Consider the following 23,577-nt stretch of genomic DNA (forward strand, 5'->3'; position numbering starts at 1 on the left):
GCAATAACCATCAAATTTTGTAAGGGAAGAATCTTAGCCTACCTAGATATGAGATGGTCTTGATAACACTTAAAACTGAAGTTTCACATTTTCTACCCATGAGAGTCAAGAGCAAAGAAGGGATGTGATAACTGCCTTTGTTTATTTAATAAACAACAGCAAAACCTAATTCTGATAAAATTATGGCTTAAACGCAAACCAATAAGTACATTCCAAGCCAACTGTACAATGGAATTTTTGACTTGCATGTATCGTATATTGAAAACACAGTTCCAAATTTAGGTACTGCAGGGATATGATATTAACAGGGTGTTACAACCTGACAAGTAGCATTGCACAGATTAGAGTAAAATATGGTTTTTGAGGCTTCACTTTTAGTTTCATTGCCAATGACCCTGACGTAGGAGAGCTCTTAAGCATATGCATAAGTCCATCATTCTTATCCAGGCTAACACTTAAACACACAATTAATTTTAAGAATGTGCCAAATTATGAGCCTCCTTCTAAGTTGCATTTTAATGCTTTTTTAGTAGATAAGAAGCATCTAATTAACTTTTTAAAAATTGCAAACTGGTCATTGAACAAGTCTTGCACATGGATATCTGGGAAGTTACTAAATGTTCATACATGTTGTTGTAATAACTCATTGCATTAAAAATGTAGTGCTATTATTATCAGAAGTAGGTTTATTAAAGTCATTCTTGAGCCACATGGTAACTCAATGTCATTCCTTTGTGAAGACCTGGGTTTAAGCCCTACCTCGTGCCTCTGTCCTCTGATGTGCTGTGAAGGCAATTAGCATTGAGTCTTGAGTGGTACCTTCCATTGCTCAAGCGCATCCTCTCTCGCCAGTGAAAGAAGCGACATGGATGAGCCCAAAAGAATCCCACTCATTCATCACAGGCCAGAAAGGTGGTCATTGCATGTAGGGCTAAGGACTTGAGGGGAGTAGGGAAGACGTGGATGGGGCAGATATCTGATACCTAGTGGGAGCTCTGAGGATCTGGTTGTGGGTCTTGACTAATGTTGAGGAAGAGACTTATTGTGCATGTGCTACAGCAGGATTTCACATTTTATTTTTTTTAAATAAGACACCTCAGAGGGATGTGCAAACCCAAGTTAAACAAGCCCCACTTACACAAAAGCAGTAAAGTCTGTTCAGTTGAAGTCTTGTAACTTCCAGGGTGTTGTTTTAAGTGCTGCTTGGCATGAGCCCTGGGCAAGGAGTGAATTTTTGCGTCAGTTTGGAAAATGTGACAAAAGGGCACTTTGTAATACAGTAGACGCCTGAGATATGCACACTCGAGTTGCACATATCTTGGGTTAACATGTTTCTGGGTGGCAGGGAAACTGACCAGCACTGCTGTGCGGGTCAGTTTCCCGGCTTCTGTTCCTGTCAGGGAGGGCAGCTGCTCCTGTCAGTGGTGGCAGCCAAGAGTCAGGCTCTCAGCTGCCGCCACTGACAGGAGTGGGGAAGTTGACCAGGGCAGCTGTCCTGGTCAGTTTCCCAGCTTTGCAAGGGGAGAGGAGCCCTGAGCCAGGCTGCCACCTGGTTGCAGTCTCCCTTCCACTCCCTGGATCCAGGAAACCGACCAGGGCTGCTGCCCTCATTAGTTTCCTTGCTCCCCCAAGTTGCGCACGAAATTTGACTTACAGGGGGTTACGAGAATGCAATCCCCATATCAGTTGGGGATGTACTGTAATGCCATTCTGGCAGAACTGGCTGTAAGGGCACATATAATACTGTTTATACAGCAGTCCACTTTCTTAACTCATAGTATCTTCTCTGTGCTCCAGTTTCCCAGTGAGGTTCCCTTTTGATACAAAAACCCTTGACCTGTTTGTCTACACTACAGCAATCTTTTGAAAGAAGTTCTTCCGGGAGATCTCTTAAAGACATTCTGTTGAAAGAGAGTGTCCACACAGCCCCTCCTCTTTCAAAAGAACAGGTCAGGGATTGAAAAATCAGCCACCATGAGGACTGCTCTTTCGGAAAAAAGAGCCCACAGAATATCTACACACATTTTCTCTCAAAAGAAGCTTTCAGATGAAGGCACTCTTCCTGAAACGGGAGTGGGAGAGCACTTTCAAAAGGAGCACCTCATTCTTTCAATTTGATTTCAAAAGAACACTTTGTGTGTGTAAATGTGGCCATTGTCTTCTCTGTCTGTTTTTCAGTGTGCTGTGATTTAAACTCTCCTTTAGTTTTTATTTTCTTGATATCGTGGCTTCTTTGAAGTACTGGGATGTTTGATTTTGTGTGTTTAGAGTTCCTGTTATCTGCTTTACATCTGGTAACGTGATACCCATTAGGGTGTGTTTTGTCTTGTTTTTTAATTTTATTTTCCATGATTGGTATTTCTTTGTTCAATTCAGGTTAGAATTGCCCCTACTGTCACTACCTGGAGTAACAAAACTCCTACTGCCCTTCCCAGCCATCCTTCTGCAGCCTCTCCCTCTGACACACAGGTATAACATTCATTATTCCTTTTTGAGCAGATCCTGCTCCCTTTAAATAAATCCCTTCCTCCCCTCCCCCATACAGTTTGTATGCTGAATGCATTCTGGTGCATTTGCGAAACAGCAACCGGTCTCCAGTTCAATCCAATTTTTTGTTTCCGCGTGGGTCTTGTCATGTTTCCAGAGATCACCGAGGTGTCTCACTTTGAAAAAGCATTAGCTGCTGTTTAATAAAATTTGAGTTCAAGCAAGATCTTCCACAGCTGCTTTATGGCAGTGGAATAATGCAAGTATTGCAGGAATAGTCTTTTTCTTTCCTCCCAATGCTGGAAATAACAGTTTAACCTTTAAAACGTGTCTCAGTGAAAATATCTAGATGGCAATTTTTTGTGAATTATTTACACATTAGCTCTTCGTTATACAGGAGGTTTTGTGTTTTAAGGACAAGAGCATGGCTCTCTGAGGTGGTGGAATGATCAACACTATTAAATCAGTGACAATGGTTATTTTCTGTTTAGGTCAAGTCAAGGCTTTTAAATATGAGATGGTGAAATGCCATTCAACACCTCCTCCAGCGATTTGTTCGCAGCACGGACTACACCTAACCTCTTTTTCTCTTTACTGCATTCTTGTTTCCCAGGGAGACAATCCTCCACCCCCAGGTTTTATTATGCCAGGGGCTGTTCATCCAAATGTGTCGCCCCATCAGGCCACCTCTCCTGGTTACAGCATGTACTCGCAGGCGGGGGCACGACAGACGTACCCGCAAAGTAAGTAGCAGTGGCTTTATTTTAGAGCATTCTCACCGGTGAGTTTGGGAGGGTCAGGCTTGTGGGGACACCATTCCCACTCTTTGGCTGATGGACTAATCCACAGAAAGCTCCCATTACTGTTCCCAAGTCACTCACCATACTGAAGGGTATTTTGTCAGTGATGATGTGGCACTACCCATTGAAGAACTAAATTTTATCATTCAGTAGGTGGCTACCAAGATGTCTTAGTCCGGCCCTCCCTTAAAGCTCAGAGGGCCAAAGATCCCCAAGAGTTCTCCCAAGCCAGGGATTTCTTGAGCAGTGTGCTTAGCTGTTGAGGAGGAGCCTGACCTAATTCATCTGTTGCAGAGTCAGCAAGAGACAACAGAGAAGGGCAAAGATGGAGATAAATGAGGAAGGGGAAGCGGCGCTAGCCTGCTTAAAACAAATAGTAATAATGAAAGAGTCCCAGGTTGTAGAAGCATAGCTGAGGGAAGAAAGGATCCTATGGGAGCAGAGGTGAATTAACAAACACAAAGATTAGACCACTGATGAGACTGGAGCCATGCGGAGAAGAAATCTGAGTCCTGGTCATAGTTCTGCTACTGACTGGCCTGCAAACGGGTCATTTATCTCATCTGTATGGGCTTCCTAGTCTGTCAAGTGGGGACTCTATTTTACAGCCTGACTGGGGGTAGCATGTGGATGAAGTTGCTTCTAACTTTCTGAATTCAGAAGGGTCCCACCAAAGCAGCCACCAGTCTCTCTAAAGCCTGTTAGTTTTCCTTGGCTGTTAATTTGAGTGTGAGGGTCGTATAATGGTCTGATGTGTTTGGGGAGAGAAGCAGAGAGCTGCCAATGGTCATCTGTGTGACAATGGACGTAATTCCCATTGCCTCCCAGGCTCTGGCAACCGGTGAGGTGACATGGACCACTTACTCCCAGCTCATAGTAGGCTGGCCAATAGTCCATTACAGTGCATTGCCAGAGGAGGAGGTGTGGGTACTGCCACTGAGCACAGCTGAGAAAGGAAATTTGACCCTCTGCTACACAGGGGTTCAAGCTGGCACCATGAAGTGGAGCTAGCAGGGTACTAGCCAGTAGAAAGGCTCCTAAGCCCTGGGAACTGAGCTTGCGATTCAGGTGAAGTACCCTGTGTGATGGTGCATTTTTGTATGTATTAAGCCATCAGGCTAGTCCCAAATGCCCATGTTCTGCTCAGCTGAAATCCAGAGGGAAGTTGTGATCCATGGTAGCTAGGGAGGGCGACGGGTGTGTCAAAACTGGAGAGTAGACGGTAGCTTTGTCCTATTCTAATAATGTTACTAACTGAACCTCTCCCTTTTCTCCTTTATGTAGCTTATCAGCCAACACAGCAGTATTCTTTTGGAACGGGGGGACCAACACTCTATCAGCCTCAACAACCTATTGCTCCTCCTGCTTCAACCTCCTACCCTAACCCTCCCTGTATGCCTCCTGCTTCTCCCCAGTCCGTGCCCTCTCAGTTGTACCCTGGACAACCTCAGCCTTCTCCAACCAGCTTGAATCCTGCCCCTTCTTTCCCCACTCCTCCTTCTGGTGTGTCCTTCCAGCATGGCAGGCCAGGAGCTCCAGCACCTCCTATGGCTTATGCACAGCCTCCTGGACCAACAGGTACTCTGCCTGCGACTAATGAGCCTCCTGCATCCCAAAGAACAGGTCTGCGCTTGAAAGGAGTTATGTTGCTTTTGTTGGTTTTTGTGGTTGGTCTGGTGAATGCTGAATTAGTAATATAAGTCCTGGCTGCATTTTAGGTTAATGTACAGTGTTTCTAAAAATGGCATTGCCCTTTCTGTGCATCTTACAGCTGCAAGGCCTTGTCCACTGCAGCTGAAACTGTGCTAGCAAAACAGCTCTGATTTCTTGATCAGTGTGTGCACAGACCTTCCGAGAGTCGCACTGTACTACAGAAAAAAGAATTGCTGTCTGCCTTTGTCAGAGAAACTATCGTAGGGCCATACTGATATGTAGTTGATGCTGGCACAATTTTAACCATCGTGTGGACAGGGACAAACTTACTTTGCGGCAAACAAACCACTATCGAAAGAAGCACACTTTCAAGCCATCATGGATGCAGTGGGCCTGATTCTCTGTATGCATCATTTTTAGTAGCATAATTTTCCTGCATTGTCTTCCCCAAGTCACACACATGTATAAAAGAAAGGAGGGGCGAGCCCAGTTTTGGATCGGAGTCAATTGACGAGGCCCTTTCTACTGAATAACCTGACAGAGAGGCAGTCATTAGCTCTTTTTTCCTCACAGGATTACTGCACTTACAAGTGCCCTGAAACATAATCACAAACACTTCAATGGCATGTTTTTTTCTGTAAGACAAACAAGCAAAGCCTAGCCTAGGACTCAAGAGCATGTTTGAGTATGCATGATAGAGTATGCCAGCATGGTTGTCTTTCACTGTTTTCAGTTTGAGCTGCTTAGTGACCTTTGCATGATGACTGACCTATCTTTTTATTAATGCCACTTACTTCTCAGCTAAGTTTTAAACAGTGTTTCCAGTCCTGATGTGTACTGAGCAATTATGATCTATACGTTGTTTTAGATCTACTCTGTTAATGCACAGGGGGTAAGGGAGTAGAGAGCAGATTGAAAATAGGCTGCTTTTGAGCAAGGATTCCATTGTTTAATGGGACAGTGTCCTGTTCACAAGCACTAAGACCAAACCATTGGACTTTTTTCTTTCAAATGTCTTTTCTGGTGGAGAAGTGGTTTGCTCAGGGTGCTGTCAATGGGATATAGAGCCTCTAGGTTGCCAGCTGGAGTCAATCCCAAGCTGGTGGTGACTGAACTGCTGACACTCTTCGTTGGTCAGCATGAAATATATTTGGTCCTGTCCATTCCCAATGGGTGAGTCTCCCCCACGCAAAAAGCTCAGGCCCACTTAGTGCTAATTGGCAGTAGTATTGCCATCTTATCTTGGCTTGAATGGATGTGGAAGTGAACTGTTCTCTGACCAACTTGAGCAGTCAAGCTAGGTCAGGAATGAGGCGCCCTTGAGAGGAGGAGCTCCAAAGTGTGTCTCGGGGCACATTGATGCTAATTGCATTTATCTGAAGCTGTTTTTGCCCCTGCCTTGACTAGCTAAACAGGACTGCTGTCTCCCACGCTTTAGGTTTGATTGTGTCCAGGCAACGAGATGTGTGTGAATGCAATTGTTTCTCAGGATTGCTGTCTCCCAGGCTTTGGGGTAGGTTTACACACACATTTGGGAAGAAAATGGCCACTCTGTCCCGGGAAGAATGGGGTTAATTTTGGGGGGCCTGTCAGTCTGGACAGCACTGTGTAACACGCATTGTCTCTTCCCAATGGGTGCACATCCTTTTGAGGCTGTTAATGTCCCATATGTTCTTCAAACAGACAGAAGGTTGTCTTCTTTCTTCATGATGAGGCAGTTGGATGCTCTTCCCCATCTTTGTGTGAGGTAGTGTACATCCCAAGCAGGTGATGTTAGTAAAGTGGGTGGAATGTGAGCTGCTTCCAGGCTTCCTAGCTTGGAGAAGTAAAGCAGCACCTTGTGGTTCAGGCAGCATTGCTCTTGTGCCTTCCAAAAACGCAAATAGCAGGAAATGACATGAACAGTTTTTTCTCTAATCCAGGGGTTCTCAACCTGCACTGCATCACAACCCCCTTCTGACAACAAACATTACCACTTGGCTCCAGGATGGGGGACTGAAGCCTGAATCAGCTGAGATCCACCATGGGGTTGGGGGTCCAAGGTGAAGTGCTGTCGTCTCAGGTGGTGGGCCTTTGGCAATTATAATAACCCCATTAAAACAGTCATGATGCACTTTGGGGTCCCAACACACACAGCTCCATTTTACTATTCTCTTTAGCTGCACAGCAGCAGCATTTTATGTGTAACTAGACCTGCTCTTTAGCAGTGTCCCAGCTAAATACAAGATTGTTTAGCATTGTTTAGTTCACACATTTCAAGGGACCATTCAAGGTAGAATGCCCTCACTTTCATTCTTCCCGTCACCAGGAGGAAAGGAAGTATGGGGACAAGCAGTGAGGTGGAGGGTTGCCAGTTGGCTTTTGTAATATGCCATAAATCCAGTGTATTTCTTCAGTCCATTATGTTTAGTGTCTGCCAAAGTTCATGAATTTAAGCAAACAAGGTAGTTATGGATAGTAATGTCCATTTGATCCTTGAGTCTAAATTTCTGTGCTATCATGTTATAATCCAGAATCTAAATATAATTTTGATGGGGCTTGTTTTTCTTTTTAAACGTTATTCATTCAAAAATAAAATCAAATGATTTAAGATTAAAATATGTATGCACTAAACGAGCATCGATTCAAAGATGCAGGTATTATAAAAGTTAGAACTCCGTGGGCAGGTTTTTCCCATTAAGGTTCTGGGTGTTTTTTGTTTTGTTTTGTTTTTTTTTCTGTCAGAAAAATTTAAAAATTAGTAGGCTAAAGAATATCAGTAAAATCCTATTAGATGCGAAGTACTTTCAAAATTCATCTTAAACCATCTGGATTGTTTTAACAGCAGATGTTTAAGAAATCAGACTCTGGCACCAAGCTTAAACAGGAAGTGATTTTTAGTGTTGCACATAATTCCTTCTTCAGCAGTTATGACCACTCATTTTTCAGTCCAGTTAAGATGTTTGTGCAAATATCTCTAAAAACCAGAGGTGCCTAACAAAGCTTAAATATACTGTAACATAGCTGTCCCAGGTCCAACACTCCCCTTTTCCTTCTTGATGATGGTAAATATCTTGCTGTGCCATGTTGTTTGTTTTGTCGGCTAATTTAGGGCAGGGAACTTGCTTTACATTTTTGTGTGAAGCTTGTATCTTAGCAAACATGACACTGATGTTCAGTAAATAAATACTCATGTTAAGTCTTGATTTAGGAAAGCCCTTAAACTTTATGCCGTCCTGTGGTGTAGCATGTTGAGTGTGTGCTTGAATGCTTTCCCTGTGGCGAGGGAATTTTGTCTCTTGGTTCAGCTGGCCTGGTAACAGAAGTGAGTCAGGATTCAGCAACCGTTATTACAAGCAGCTTGAAAAGTGGATGTTCTAAATGGGGAAGGAGTTGGACTCGTGTTTTGGGAAGGCAGTGGAAAGTCATTCTGCAAATTAATTTTATTTAATAAACTGGCTGTTTAATCAGATGTTTTTATCTATTGATAATCATTCCATCTTTACACACTTGTTGAAAAGAAATAGCTAATGAGAAGATTAATTGCAGGGTAGTGTATATTTACATTATTAAAAAACATATTAGTTATTTTTGCATTTCATCTACAGAAAATCAGTCTTCTCAAGACCAGGCTTCTGCCCTAGAAGGTGAACTGGCTACAGTATAATATGGAAATCATTAAGCCACAATATGAAATTAATGGAATGCATGTAACTCTCTTAGTACACTTAATTCAATGCTGTTTGTCAATAGATTTTTAAATCATTTTTAAATCATTAAGATTTTTAATTGAAATCTTGTAATACCTTGATTAGGATAAATAATTACATAACTGGAATTTTTAACCACAGAAATGAATTGACGCATCTTAACTGAATTATATAAACTTATTAGTATTTTTAGCAATGTTGAAAAAGAATTGATGATGTAGTCTGTGCTGCAAAAGCCGGGCTGTTTGTCTCCAAAGTCTTATGAAATCTGATGGGCCACATAGATAGGGGGAATAATACCTCTTGGTGCTCAAGGGATGCGACTGACATTTTTTGGTTAACAAGAAGTTGGATAAAAAGGTTTTAATTAATTGTTTAATATGCCCTTTTGGTTTCCCAAGGGTGTGATGGCTGTGGAACTTTGGTTAGCAAAGCTTTCAAGGGCTCATTAATTGAAAGACCAGTTCAGTCTGCACTAAAGTAACACAGTCCACTGTATAAACATGAATTTGTAGTTTATTAAGAGAAAAACACTGTGGTGAAAAAGTCCATTGAGGTTTTTTTTTTTTTCTTTTTCTTTTGGCAGCTCTGATAAATCCTCATTGCCCCAGTTTAAACAGCATTAAAGTTGAGTTTTAATCTGTGGTCCCTATCAGATGTGCATAATGAGATACAGAACAATTTTTAAAGCAATGATCTAAGCTTTGTACTGCAAATTTTGCAAATACACAGAAAACGCTTTCTCCTAATGAGCTGATTTCTCATGAAAACGACTGAAGAAATGATTTAGAACTTGTTTTTCTCAGATCGCCTGTGTTCTTCATTTCTCTTACTCCTGACATTGGCCTGAATGCAAAAGGCCAGTATTCACCAATCTGCTCAGGCAGCTTTACCCTGCTTTTGTGAACTAACGCAGCCATAAACCTGACTTAAGTGCCTGCGGGAATCTGCCTTGTGTCTCTAAAGCGTACAGGTGAATGTGACTTGAATGTCAGGAGTCCATCTCCTGTTTTTTCTGCGTGTGGCATCAGAGCAGTCCTGTGCATGGGATTGCTGCCCCAAATGCTGCACTTTGAGAGACTCCACGGCAGTTGCCCCAGCCATCCTATGGAGGGGACGATTCTCCATGTTGAGATTTGCTCCAACCCTAGGGCTGCCTGGGGGATTACCTGGGCTGGCAGCTGGGGTCAGGCCCCCTTGCACTCTCTGTGGCAGTGGGAGCAGCGGGAAGTGGAGCAGTGCAGCAGCCTGTTTCTCCGGTGCCCAGCGGGTCACTGCTTCCTGCCACTGCAGTGAGGTGGAGTAACCCCGCTGGCAGAAAGCGGGGCAGGCGAGGACTGGATCACTCTGGTCCCCCAGCTCCTGCCACCATGGTGAGTGCAGTGGCCCACCCCACACCAGGCCCCGCCCAGTAAGCATCACTTGTGGAGAGAGGGCTTCAAGGACTGGGTGCAGTAGATGTGTCAAGGGCAAAGCAGAGGTTTGGAAGAGACAGAGTGGTGGGTGGAGCAGGGGTAGAGGTGAGTTGGGATCTGGGCATCTTGCCCCCTGCCTCAGGGATGACCCTGCTTGGAGACTCCGCTCTGTTTTCCTTTTGTTGGTTTGGTTTTTACATATCTCGCAGAGCTGGAAGGGACCTTGAGAGGTCATAGAGTCCAGGCCCCCCACTCACAGCAGGACCAAGCACCATCCCTGACAGACTTTATTTCTTCTTTTTATATATTTGCCCCAGACTCAAAAATGGCCCCCAAATGACCTCCTCAGGGACTGAACTCCCAACCCTGGGTTTACAAGGCCAATGCGCAAAGCACTGAGCTGTCCTGTTACATAAACCTCCTTCACAAAAAAGAAAAGCAGCAACATTCAGACATCTTAAGCAGAATTCTGTGCACGTTAGCTGCTTTTTCCCCAAAGCGTTCCAAATTCTCTGACTGTTGATGAACTTTTATCCTAGTCTTAATGTGGTTATGCCAACAAAATTGACCAGCAAATGGCCTGTTTTGTTTTATTGCAAACTGGTATGTAGTGAAACTTTCATACATAACTTAGAGATGTTAACATACGAGGGCTGTGCAGTTCCAATTGTGCTTCTGCCAGCAACGTTGCCATAACTCAGAGGGCTTGGCAGTGCAGCATTTGTCTCTTGGGAGATGGGAGGTTGCTAATGCATTTGTGTGCTTTGTATTGTACAGGAGAGAGATCTCAAGATGACTTGGTAGGTTACCGGAAAAGAAAGTAAAGGCAGATACAGCGGAAGGGCTTTCAGTGTAATGAACTGCAGGGCTCGCTGAGCACAAGGAATGTGTTATTCTCCCATCGTGAATATTTGTGATGCAGAAGCAGATTTGAGATACCAGAATGGGGTTAGCTGGTCTCAGAGCCCCCAGATTTACAACTAAGACAGAGAACAAGCCTTCATTAAGAGTTATTGACGTTGCTAGAGCAGTAATTTGGAGGTGTTGAGGAATAGACTATTTGCCACATAGCTTCCAGGGTTCTAACAAATGATTAATGCTGCCTTTTTGTTATAGGACCTCAGAATGGTTGGAATGATCCTCCTGCATTGAACAGAGTTACGAAGAAGAAGAAGGTACTGTAGAAGACTAGTGTCCCACTAACCTGTGTATGATGCACTTTAAAAAGCATTATGTGAACAAAATGATGCAATCTGATAGTATCATGAGTAAAAGTTGCATTTACAAAGGAGAAGGAAATGTAAATTTTCAGCATATTATCTCCTGAAACATGCATGCAAAGGAGACTGTGTTCTTGGGGAAATTGCTGTTATTGATTAGTCTGGTCACATCTGGGGACAAAGATACTCTGGCCCATTGCTATTTGCAAAAAAGTGGGTAAGATGTGATACGTTTGCTTAGGGGCAGACAGTGAGGTGGTGGTGTATGTATTCATAGCTCCATTGACTTCTGAGATACAGCAGTTTCCACACAATGAGGCTCTGGCCCTTGATATTTGCTAATGATATGGCAAGTGTCAGGGTGAAAGTCCATGATAGAAAACTTTACCTTTATCTAAGAGTCTGGGTGGGAAAATACAGCCTGACCATTTTAGACAGTGGGAGTGACTAGCTCAATACACTTTTATCAGGGTGGTATGGTCTTTCCTATTCTAATCTCTGGGTTCACTGTGAAACATTTTGCAGTGATCAAAATTTTTGCAACTGCCAAGAATACAGGACACTGTCATAGTGTCCTACGTGAAACAAGATAGTGGTGATGTGTCCAGGTCTTCACGGCAGTCTCAGCAGACTGGATAAGGTTGTGAATGTACATGGAGATAGTAACTAGTAACCTCTGGAGTTTGTCCAGGTCAGGATTACCAAACATCATTAGCCAGGTGGAGCTGGGGAAACTTACACTGCTTCTGTCTATGTTGTGCCTATTTGTGTACATGACAAATTCAGGGCTTTGGTCTCCCGTGCTGTGAGTCTGGGATACCTTTTAGAGAGGGTTAAGATGCTCAGCTAGGAGGAGGAAGCATACAAGTATGGATAATTACAATTCCTCATTAAACCAGACCTACACTTAGCATTTTGGACTTCAATGTTGTTTCCTTTACTACTCTTTAAAAAGTGTGGAAAGTCAGACTGTGTTTGTCACATTGTTGTAGTTGTAACAGAAGGCAGCAGCCATTTAGCCATGTGTTCTTTCCTGTCCCAAACACACTCTTTCTCGTGTTTGTGGCCTTTGTGAATATGTACATACACACATTTCACCACTAGCTCAGAAATGCACCAATACTTCGACTTAATAGAAATCTGTTGGCCAGAGGCTTGACTCTTGTTTGAAAGATTTATTGTTGTTTAGTGCCAGCTCTTGGCTAGGTGCTTTACAGATGAGGATAAAAAAATGTTCTTGCAAAGATGATCTTAAAATGTAAACACCGATTAAAAATCTATAAGAAATGAAGTTTTCATAAACTGTTTCCCATCAGAGGAGTGCTATTGTTTAATAATCTGGACAATAATATTTTGATGTTAACTGAGATTCTTTCTCACTTATATTTGTGCCATGAGTTCTGTTATATATTCTTCTCTTTTGTATCCACTAGTGCTTGTAGATCATTATCCCGTAGACTCTTAATCATGTGTTTTTAAGTTGGTGTCTCTGACTGGGAGTTATGCACGTGTGTAAATGTTTGCTTGACAGGGGGTCCTAGATTGTAAGACCTATGGAATGGAGAGAGACCCCTCTGTGTACCACATGTACATTTATGTATTTGTTACATATCACATGTAGAGCAGCGTGTCAATTTGTATCTCGTAAGTTAAAATGTACAAGCTGCTGGGAGAAAGGTATTGTTTCCTACATTTTTCTGTATTACAGGTGTAGTAAGTACAGGCCTAGTATGAGGCCTTAGGCCTAAACCAAAGTAATGGTCAAAACTTTGCTAACAGAAAGCAAAGTGCAGCTGTAAGCAAAAGGAATGCATTGCTCACAGAAGTTGGCAAGAAGAGGGTTGATGTTGCAGAAACCTATCTACTTAGCATGTTGAAATAGGAACATGGTACCAGAACACCTGACCCTGGAACATTCCACAGATAAGAAAGAACAGGCCGACCCATCCCAATGACAGGGGCAGAAGGGTAATATGATGGATAGAGTTGTGTTCAAACCACCATGTACAAGGTGAGAGGCGGCACCTGATTACTTAGAAGGGTTGTACCTCAATACGTCAGGAGTGATGAGTAAGCTGTTTGTACCTGTGTATAAGAATGTAATCTTAGGATGTGGTCTGGGTCCGGCCGAGGGGGCAGTGGAAAGTCCCGCCACTGACTGAGCCGAGTCCATTGACCGTGGGTGCATATTTGTAGTATGCCCTGACTGAGACTAAGAAATCTACAGGGAACTACTACTGTATCCAATACGGCAATAAACCTGGCCGACGTGCCTTCACACCTTACTAGACTCTGTGGTCATTGGGGGTTCTCTTCGAGTCTGCTGTGTCAGCTATCTGCCGAGCCGGGGCAGCACACAGAGGGAACACATGCACGCAGCCGAGTGATACGTTGGAGAGAGCAGAGCACCACGCTGGTGGCAACGCTGACAACAAGGTGCAGAGGGAGCTCTGAGATTAAAGCTTATAAAGCTTCCATTAGTCAGTTGGAAGGTTTCCGTGGTACTTACCGTACTTGCTTAATCGGTGTACTTTTTCTGTAAAGCAAGCACAGACAGGTAACATGCATATTTAGCCCTTATATTCCTTTAATTGCATGGCATGTTTCCAGCGCGGCTGTTGGTCTATGTCCACCAAGTACAGGGAGGGCCCTAACTTCTCCAGAATGGTCCAAGGCCCGCACCATTCTGCCTTCGGAAATTTTCTCTTGAGACCTGGTTCGATTTTAGCCATTACCTGTTGTCCGATTTTCCATTGCTTAACATCACTGTGCTCATCAAAAGCTTGATTCATTTTTCGCTGTTCTGCAGCCTGCTGTGCTGCAGCTGCTCCCTGAACTGTGCCCAACCAATACTTAAAACTGTTCATCCAAGTAGTGGTTGCCAGCGCTGTAATTGTTTCCCAATCTGGAGGGTATACTAGGTTTTCCCAACCAGGCATTGGTCTCCCAAACAGTACTTCATAGGGACTGAATCCTGTCATGCGATTTGGACGACCTCGGATCTTCATTAAGACCCATGGGAGTACCACATCCCAATTGGTTCCTAATTCATTACATACCTTTGACAGTTCTACTTTTAGAGTTTTATTCATTCTTTCCACCTGTCCTCCTGCCTGTGGGTGGTAGGGAATGTGTAGTGGTAGAGGGATACCAGCCCAGGTACCCATATCACGATACACCTGTCCTATAAAGGCAGGGCCATTGTCAGAATCAATGCCATGTGGCAGCCCCCATTTAGGAAAAATTTCCGTTATTAACACTCTTGCGGCTGCCCCACTGGTCTCTTTCTTTGTAGGGAAGGCTTCTACCCATTTGCTGAAGCTATCCACAATCACAAATAAGAATCTGTTGCCCCTAGGTGTGGTGGGTAGAGGTCCCACGAAATCAACCTGCAAACATTGAAGGGGGCCCTTAAGTGCCTGATGCATTAGTTCTCCCCGTCGTTTCCTTCAAGCAGGGTCCTGTTTAGCACATATTAAGCACCTGTGGAGATGTAAATTTACATCTTCTTTCATTCCAGGCCACCAACCCAGCTTTTTAAGTTTCTCCAATGCCTCCTCTAGTTTTGGGTGACCTCCCACAAGTGACCCATGCACCCATCTTAACAGAAGGTACTTCATTTGTTGGGGGATTACCATAACCCAGTCATTGTCGGGTTTGGCCAATATAAGCTCTCCCTCTTTCTTTAAGGGGACATCCTGCCATTGTGCTGGGCATTCAATTATCCATTGTTGTATTGAATCATCTTTTGCCTGAAGGTCTTGTAAAAACTGTACCTGTTTCAGATGGTTTGCCTCACTTCCCTGTTGCAATTTTGCCTGTGCTCTAGTAGTTACCGCCACAGGCATTGGTTCCCACAGTGCGCCAGTAAGGGCGGCCTCCTTAGCCAGCGCATCTGCTTGTTCGTTTCCCCACTGCAAGGGCCCTTTTTTCCTATGAGCTTTTATTTTAACCATTTGGATCTTTTTATACTGTTTTGTCAATGTTTCTATTTGCTGCCATAGGGTCTTGTGCTTAATTTCTGAACCATCAGTTCCCGTAAACCCCATACTTTGCCACCATGGGAGGTAGATAGTGGTGCCCTTATACACATAATTAGAGTCAGTTCCTATTACAAGCTCAGATTGCTTGCCCTTCATTCTTGTCAACACTTCCAAAACCGCTGACACCTCGGCAGCCTGCGTTCCTCCTTTAACCAGTTTGTACTGGAAGGCCTTGCCGCTTGGCTCCTTTCCAGTTAGGCAAATTCTGGCAAAGCCAGTAACTTGTTCCCCGTTCTCATAGTATGAGCTACCATCCACAAACCAAATGGCTTTACTGCTCACTTGGTCAATTGGGGCTGCTTTAAGCACAGGATGTGTTTTAGATTCTCTTTGAGGCTCACATACATGTTCTTTACCATTCACAGTTAATCCCCACACAGATATTTCTGGGTCTTTCAGTGTGACTAACTGAACATTCTCTGACATGAGAGCAAAGACCCACTGAATGGCTTTATCAACTCTCGCATGTCCTTTAGACAGATTTTCCTGACTGAGTAACTTTCCCAGTGCATGGTGACTTTTTACAGTCACTTTGCTTGCCCCAACAATTGCCTGGGATTTTTGTAACATCCAGTACGCAGCAAGGGCTGTTTGCTCACACACACCCAGTTTGCTCTCTGGACTAGTTGATGCTCTGCTGTAATATGCAATCGGTCTTTCCCCAGCACCCGTATCCTGGGTTAGCATACTAACAATACAGAAATTCTTAACACTAGGATACAGTACAAAGGGAAAGTCATTGTTAGGGGCGGCTAAAGTAGGTGCCTCCATCAATCCCTGTTTTAGACTTTCCCATGCCCTAGTTGCCTCTTCTGTCCAGGTCCACTGTGGTCTTTTAAGTACCTCATACAGGGGACCTGCCTTTTCTGCGTATCCTATCATAAATTCCCTGCAAAAGTTGGTGAGTCCCAGAAAGGACTGCAGAGACTTGGTGTCTACCGGCATGGGCAGGTTAACAATACACTTTACTCTTTCCTTATCAACAGACCTTCCCCCAGAACTGAGTCGAATTCCAAGATACTGCACTTCTCTCTGTTTAATCTGAGACTTCGAGGGGTTAAGTTTTAAGCCGCAAGCTTGGCAGCTAGTCAACAGCTGTTTCAGTAACTCTTCATGCTCCTGCTCTGTTTTACTGACTATTAAAATGTCATCTACATACTGAACAATTCTTCCTGTTTGTAATAGCCCCTCTTTCTCCAGCATATTTCTCACTGCTGTATGGAAAATAGTTGGTGCGTCACAGTACCCCATTGGCAAAACGTTCCAGCAGTATTGCATGCCTTGGAATACAAAAGCTGTTCGATACTGAGACTCTGGGTCTAAAGGTAGACTCCAAAAGCCGTTTGCCACATCAAGTACTGAGAACCATTTCATGTCAGGGGTGACCACCTCCAGCAGCTCGGGGTAAGCTGCCACAACAGGAGCCCCCCGTTTGGCAGTCTTGTTTAACCCCCGATAGTCAATAGTTAATCTCCATGTACCATCAGGTTTTTTGACTGGCCAAATTGGTGCTGCGTTAGGCGCTGAACACCTGATTAAATTTCGTTTTTCCAATTCTGTTATTACTTGCCTTAATGAGTCCTTTGCTTCCTGAGGTATTGGGTACTGCTTTATAAATGGGGGTGTATCTCCCTCCAACGTAACAGAGGTCTGCATTTTACCCGTATCTAGGGAGTCTGCTGCCCAGACAGTTTGAATTTCAGTCCACCATCTCTCCCAGCCTTTTGGTGCGGGAGGCGGTTGTTTAGGCTTTATTGCTTTTACTGTCTGTGTAGCCAGTCCCATAGGGATTAAAATGGTATCAGTTGTACCTTGCATTACAGTGAGAGTTTGTCTAATACACACATTTGGAAAGTCCAAAATTAATCCCAGTTGTTTAATGGTTTCTGCCCCAATTAGGTTCTCTCTCCCTGCAATAGCGCACTTCTCATGAATGGTATGCATCCCAAACTGCAGGGGAAGGATTTTCACTTTATATGTTTGGTTAGTTCCAGATATTCCCTGTATTTGCACAGACTCTCCAGCTGGGTATGCATCAAAACTGTCTTTTACTATAGGAATTCCAGCCCCCGTATCCAGTAGAAAATCTACTAACCCTTCCCCGACTCGAATGCTTAAATGGGGGCGTCCCCATACATCTACTGTCATGGGTTGCTGAAAGATGCATTCTGAGTCGAGGATAGGGCTATCCTATGCTATGGTATCGGTAGCAATTGGGTCGTTCAGTCCTGAAGTCAGGACCGTCGCCCTGCCTACCTTCGTCCCCGTCTTATCTTTTTCCTGTTGAGACTCCTTGCCAATCATGCATGCCTGCAGCTGTGCCTGCAGCCTCTCAGTCTCTCCTTTCAGGTTCAAGTTTTCCTGTCTCAGAACTCCAGGAGGTACCCACGAACTCTCTCTATCACCTCCTCTAACTCTATTTGGTCCTCGACCTCTCCAACCCCGGCCACGACCATGGGGAGAGTATCCAGGACCCTCTGTCTTCCATTGTCCTAACTGAGTACGCAGCTCATTAACAGGAGTTCCTTCCTGCTGCTTAATTGCCGTCTCCACCTTTGCAATCCGTTCGTCCCAGGGTACCTCTTTACCTCCATTCTCACACCAAGCATTCATCCAGTCTAACACACCGGGAGGCAGCGCCTCCAAAACAATTTGCTTCAAATCTTCCACGTTAGCAGACCCTGCTGTTAATCTGAGATAGGTTTGAATTCTGTCTGCCAGTTTGGCTGGAGCCTCCCCCTGTAATCTTGCAATTCCTTTGAGAGTAGCTAACTCACTGGACAACTTAAAGTGCTTCTGAACCACACGTTTAAGCATTTGTGCCACATCATCATCAAAACCGAGGGTGTGACAGTTCAGGGGTCCCAACAGGGTTTGCACCAAGATTGGTTCCTGCAACATATCAATCCCGACTGCTCTGAGTGACTGCGAGAGCTGTTATGGAGCCATGCCAGAAACTCATTGAAATTTTCAGAGGTGGGAGGTCCAACAGCTCCAGCTAGCGCAGTTAGTTCATTAATCTTTAAAGCGTCAAGCCTGGCTGCAGAGCCGCTCACGCGTGGTGGATGGGCGATGGGTTTCTGACCTCTTTCCCTGTCTCCATAGTTACGGAGGGGCCAGGGCTTCCTTAAATGCTCAGTCAAATTTTTCATTACAGATTCCACTTCATCCCATAACTTTAATGCAGGAGGGGTCTGTGACCGCGGGGGATCATCGGGTCCTATTTCTTCCCCATTTTCACCCATTTCTCCTGTTTTTACTGGAATTGATCTAGGTTTTGGGGAGGGCTTATCCAAAACCTGGCTTACATCATAAGGTGGCGGTTGTGGTGCGGTAGCCCCTGCCCATGTGTCACAAAAGGGTGGGTCACCAGGGCCATTCCACAGGTCCCCAGTGCAACGCCCATCCCAACTGTCCCAAGTTCCATCTCTTAATTTGGCAAGAGCCACCTGTTTCCATTTCTGTCCCCATTCCTCAGGCACTGTAACGGCACCTGAATTACGTTGAATACCAGGGGACGGCACTTTCCGCTTCTGCAGGTTTTCTATAGCTGTCTCCAATTGTTTATTGTCCTGCTTTACTTGCTCGAGCATATCATGAGTCTGGATTGCCTGCTGCCCTGCTAAAAGAGCTTGGGCTTTCCAGTGCTCAACTGCCTGGGTTACCTCTTCTACTTCCCCTGTTTTTTCTGTTACTTGTTTGGCCAACAGGCCAGCATGCTGTCTAAGCCATCTTACAGCCATAGACATAAGTTGTAAGGTTCTTGCTTTTTTACTTTTATTACTATTTTTCAGAGCCTCGGTTTCTACCATCGCTCTACATATGCCAGTCCATGTTTCCCCACTCTCTTTTTTTAATTCATATGGGCCCCCTTTACTGGCGATCCAGAGGGTCCAAGAGTTATCAAACTCCATGGGGATCATAAGGGAAGGGATCAGGGGGTTCCCTAGCTCGAGGTTTTCTGCCATGTTAGATCGCGATTCCTACAGCGGGCAGCTCGCTTACTCACCAGATCAGTGGTCGGGGTCACCAGTGTTGTCAGAGTTGCCACCAGCGTGGTGCTCTGCTCTCTCCAATGTATCACTCGGCTGCGTGCGTGTGTTCCCTCTGTGTGCTGCCCCGGCTCGGCAGATAGCTAACACAGCAGACTTGAAGAGAACCCCCAATGACCACAGAGTCTAGTAAGGTGCGAAGGCACGTCGGCCAGGTTTATTGCCGTATTGGATACAGTAGTAGTTCCCTGTAGATTTCTTAGTCTCAGTCAGGGCATACTACAAATATGCACCCACGGTCAATGGACTCGGCTCAGTCAGTGGCGGGACTTTCCACTGCCCCCTTGGCCAGACCCAGACCACACCCCAAGATTACATTCTTATACACAGGTACAAACAGCTTACTCATCACTCCTGACGTATTGAGGTACAACCCTTCTACGTAATCAGGTGCCGCCTCTCACCTTGTACATGGTGGTTTGAATACAACTCTATCCATCATATTACCCTTCTGCCCCTGTCATTGGGATGGGTCGGCCTGTTCTTTCTTATCTGTGGAATGTTCCAGGGTCGGGTGTTCTGGTACCATGTTCCTATTTCAGCATGCTAAGTAGATAGGTTTCTGCAACATCAACCCTCTTCTTGCCAACTTCTGTGAGCAATGCATTCCTTTTGCTTACAGCTGCACTTTGCTTTCTGTTAGCAAAGTTTTGACCATTACTTTGGTTTAGGCCTAAGGCCTCATACTAGGCCTGTACTTACTACAACAGGTACATTGTAATTGAAAGACAGAATTAGTAGACTATAGCCTCTTTTGTGGAAATAATGAACAGAGAAGACATAGTAAACTTTTTGTTTTTTGTTCTTTAGATACCTGATAACTTCATGCCTCCTGTTCCCATCACATCCCCAATAATGAATCCTCTGCTAGACCCACAAGCCCAGATGCAGCAGCCTCCAACTTCACTGCCACCTGCAGCCCCGGCTGCATTTCAGCCCTCACACTTTCCATCAGGACAGCCCATTTTACAAAACCCTTTCCAGACTATTCAGCAGCCTCTGGGGCAGGCAGTCATGCCTCCTGCTATCTCAAAAACTAATACAGAGGGGGCACCAGGAGCTCCAATTGGCAATACCATACAGGTAATGGTAATTAAGATGATGTATTGGATTCTGGTAAAGTGGAACAGACCTAGAATGTGAATGTTCTCTGTTCATCTGAGGCCTCAACTGCAGGGGAAAGTTGCTGTGGTTTAACTAAACTGGTTCAAAAAGCTGTGTGGACATCTTTGGTTTAACATAAGTTGGTTGGCAATGGTTTCACTTTAACTGAAATAAGCCATTCTAAAGCTGACGAGCGATAGCTCACATGGGGGTTTGCACCATTTAAATGGGTATAAAAGCTGATCTGAGTTGAACCAGTAGAGCTTTCTCACACAGCCAACTCCAGAGAGAGGCTGAGTGAGACAGCAAAATCTAGTAAATCATCTCAGTGGTCAAGGCTAGCTACAGCTCTGCCCCCTTCAGTGGTCTCACTAAGCACACCTCCCTTCAGACCTTAGTCCTCAAGACTTTACATCACGAGGGACCTTTCACAGTTCTCCCACTTTCAGGTGAAAGTGGGTTGCAGTCTCCTACATACCAACAATGATGGCTCAGCAGGCCCGACTAGATTCAGCTCCCAGCAGCCTTTCTTTCACAGCTGCGAAGAGTGTGAATACAGAGACCCAGTAGTACAGCTTTACAAACCAAAGCATTGTGCAACTTTTAAGTTACAGTTAAGCATAACAAGGAAATGGGGGTGACTACAACAGTCTACAGGCACATCTGTCTGACTTAGATTTTCCTGGCACCCCTATTCCTGGGGACAGATTCCGTCCACTTCCCCACGATCCCTGTGTCTCCCCACTGTGCTTCAGGATCTCTCCGCCACTCCCAGGTTCTGTGTTTCTAGCCTCTACCAGAAGGCCTCTCTTTGGGCTTACAGGCTAGGACTCGCCATGCATGGTCCCCTCCTGATGGTTGATATCAGCCCAGTACAAGGTAGCTTCAGAGGGCAGGATGCTTAGCAGTGTGTCCCAGCTATCCATGATTGTGGCAGTCTGAAGCCAACCTTCCCCTTCCTGAAGAGATGGCAGAAACTCCTGCTGAATTAATCCCCGGTAACCATAGCAAACAATATAATAGCAAGCAGTTAGACACAGACTGTTTACCAGTTATTACAGGTATCTCCGGCATCTTTCACCCACTCATCCTTTGTTTATATTGACCAACCCTGACCTCAGAGCATTCATCCCTTTTCCCCAAACCAGAACAAGACCGGCACCAGGAGGTTTTCATCTCTCCATGAGTATCAGGCTCTTGTGCAGCTGAAAGAGCATCTGTGGGGTTTGTATCCACAATCCTTCTTCAGGGCTGTCACTTCAAAACCATAATCACCTAGTTGCTGCTGCTTCACACATGCTGTTCCCCTGAGCCAGGCAGGCAGGCCAGTCGAGTGGCTTCTCCCACCTTTTCACAGCTGCTGCTGAAGAAGAGACATCACATGCTAATGTGGTCTCAGCTCCGCAGATGTGGAGGGGGGAGAGTGAGCGAGCAGTGCTTAGGTTTTTAGTAACTTGGAACGAGTTTATTGCTAAGAGACAATGATAGCATACATGCAAACCCCGAGGAGTGTCCAAAGTGACTTACTATCCCCATCTTCTCTTCTTTAGCATGTGCAGTCGTTGCCAGCAGAGAAGATTACAAAGAAGCCAATTCCTGATGAGCATCTAATTCTGAAGACCACATTTGAAGCTCTGATCCAGAGATGTCTGTTGTCTGCCACAGATCCAGTAGGTCTTTGCAGTGGGTGATCCATTAGTGGAACAGCACTGTATTTAAGAAGTATTTTAGTTGGATAGACACTGAGGTGATCAGATTAATCAGTGATTAATCTCATCATTCATTCATTTAATTCTCATTCATTTAATTCTTTTCTGGCTCAAAGGAATCCCTAAGCACATTACAAATATAAATCAGATGTAGATTATGGAGGCCATACGCACCACTCAGATGCCAGTGCATTGGAGATGAAACATGGCAGCTGTTCAGCAGCATCACTTCACCATGGGAGTTTCGAAAGGGGAAACAAAGACTCAAGGGTGGTGAAATCCTGGTCACATTGACATCTGGGGTGAAACTCCCCTTGACTTCAGTGGGACTAGGATTCCAACGGAAATTTAGGCCTAGATAGAGTGCTGCTTCTGGCAGAAAGGCAGGAGGAACTTCTCTCTTTGTTAGTGGCATTGTTGGGCTCAGTTCTGGCTCTCTTTCTGCAGGAAGCACTGGAGTGCAGGTCTGGGTTGGGGGTGTAGAAAAATGGGAACTCCTCTCTCTTCCTGCTTAGGAGAAAAACCTGCTCCCTTAAGACAGGAGCTACGCTAAGCTGATTTGGCGTATTATTTTTTCTCTGTTTACTGAGTTCCTTTAACTGGAGCAAGAAACGTCAGAAGCTGAGGTGGGTAACTGCTGAGGTTATTGTGCATCCAAGCTGAGAGTCAGGGCAGAAGGATCATATTAAACCTCCATGTTAGGTAGGTGTGGGGCTCTCCCTGAGGTATTCAGCGTGGTGAGGGGCCTCATCACCACTTGCCCACGGCATAAAACAGCTTTGCCTGATGCCTCTTGCAGCTCAGCTCCCTGAAACCAACAGCCTCTGGCCTAGACAGATACAGACTTCCAGGGGTCCACCACCGCAGCTTGTCTGTGCAGGCTAGTGGCAGTCATACTCCAACCCCGAGCCCTTCTACCAGCATCCCCCTCTAATATCTAGGTACCATTGCCTGGCGCACTCAGGAATGACCATCGCCTGGCACACTCAGGTACCATCGCTTGGCACTCTCAGCTTGACTAGACCAACTCAGGATCAGATCCTGAGCGCAACACAGCACTGCAGTCTCCTTTCAATAATAACAAATACAAGGTTTATAGACAAAGGTTAAGGTTTGATGAGATAGTGAGCAAAGAAGAAAAGGTTTCCAATAAACCAAAACATAAAATGCAATCCCAAGCCTGCACTTACGGCCAGTCGTCTTTTCCTGTTGGAAAGACTATGTTCTCTCCTAAACATCCAGTCTGTAACAGAGCTGTTTGGTTTTAGTCCTAGCTAGGTTGCTGGTTACCCACTGCACTCCAAGGGGTTGCCTCAGTTAATTGATGACAGAAAGTCTTTGTTTCTCTTTTTATTTACCAGAATTCATTATTTTGTCCCAGCCAAAGATGGGGAGATCCTTATTC

General features: G+C 44.9%; 1 protein-coding gene across 21 annotated transcripts in view; it reads left to right on the plus strand.

The window, feature by feature from the left end:
* SEC31A (SEC31 homolog A, COPII coat complex component) overlaps positions 1-23,577 on the plus strand; it is a 78,614-nt gene that overhangs the window by 47,953 nt on the left and 7,084 nt on the right. For 2 of the 21 annotated variants that reach the window (XM_074993708.1, XM_074993709.1), the window contains exons 21-28: positions 2,377-2,469; positions 3,101-3,230; positions 4,572-4,910; positions 6,379-6,453; positions 8,528-8,566; positions 11,161-11,219; positions 20,170-20,442; positions 22,014-22,133. In XM_074993708.1, coding sequence (XP_074849809.1) covers positions 2,377-2,469; positions 3,101-3,230; positions 4,572-4,910; positions 6,379-6,453; positions 8,528-8,566; positions 11,161-11,219; positions 20,170-20,442; positions 22,014-22,133 — 1,128 coding nt within the window. The other 19 variants (XR_012645471.1, XM_074993722.1, XM_074993711.1 and 16 more) reach the window with 19 other exon arrangements.

This window comes from Carettochelys insculpta, chromosome 4 (genome assembly GCF_033958435.1).
Source record: "Carettochelys insculpta isolate YL-2023 chromosome 4, ASM3395843v1, whole genome shotgun sequence".
NCBI classification, from domain to species: Eukaryota; Metazoa; Chordata; order Testudines; family Carettochelyidae; genus Carettochelys; species Carettochelys insculpta.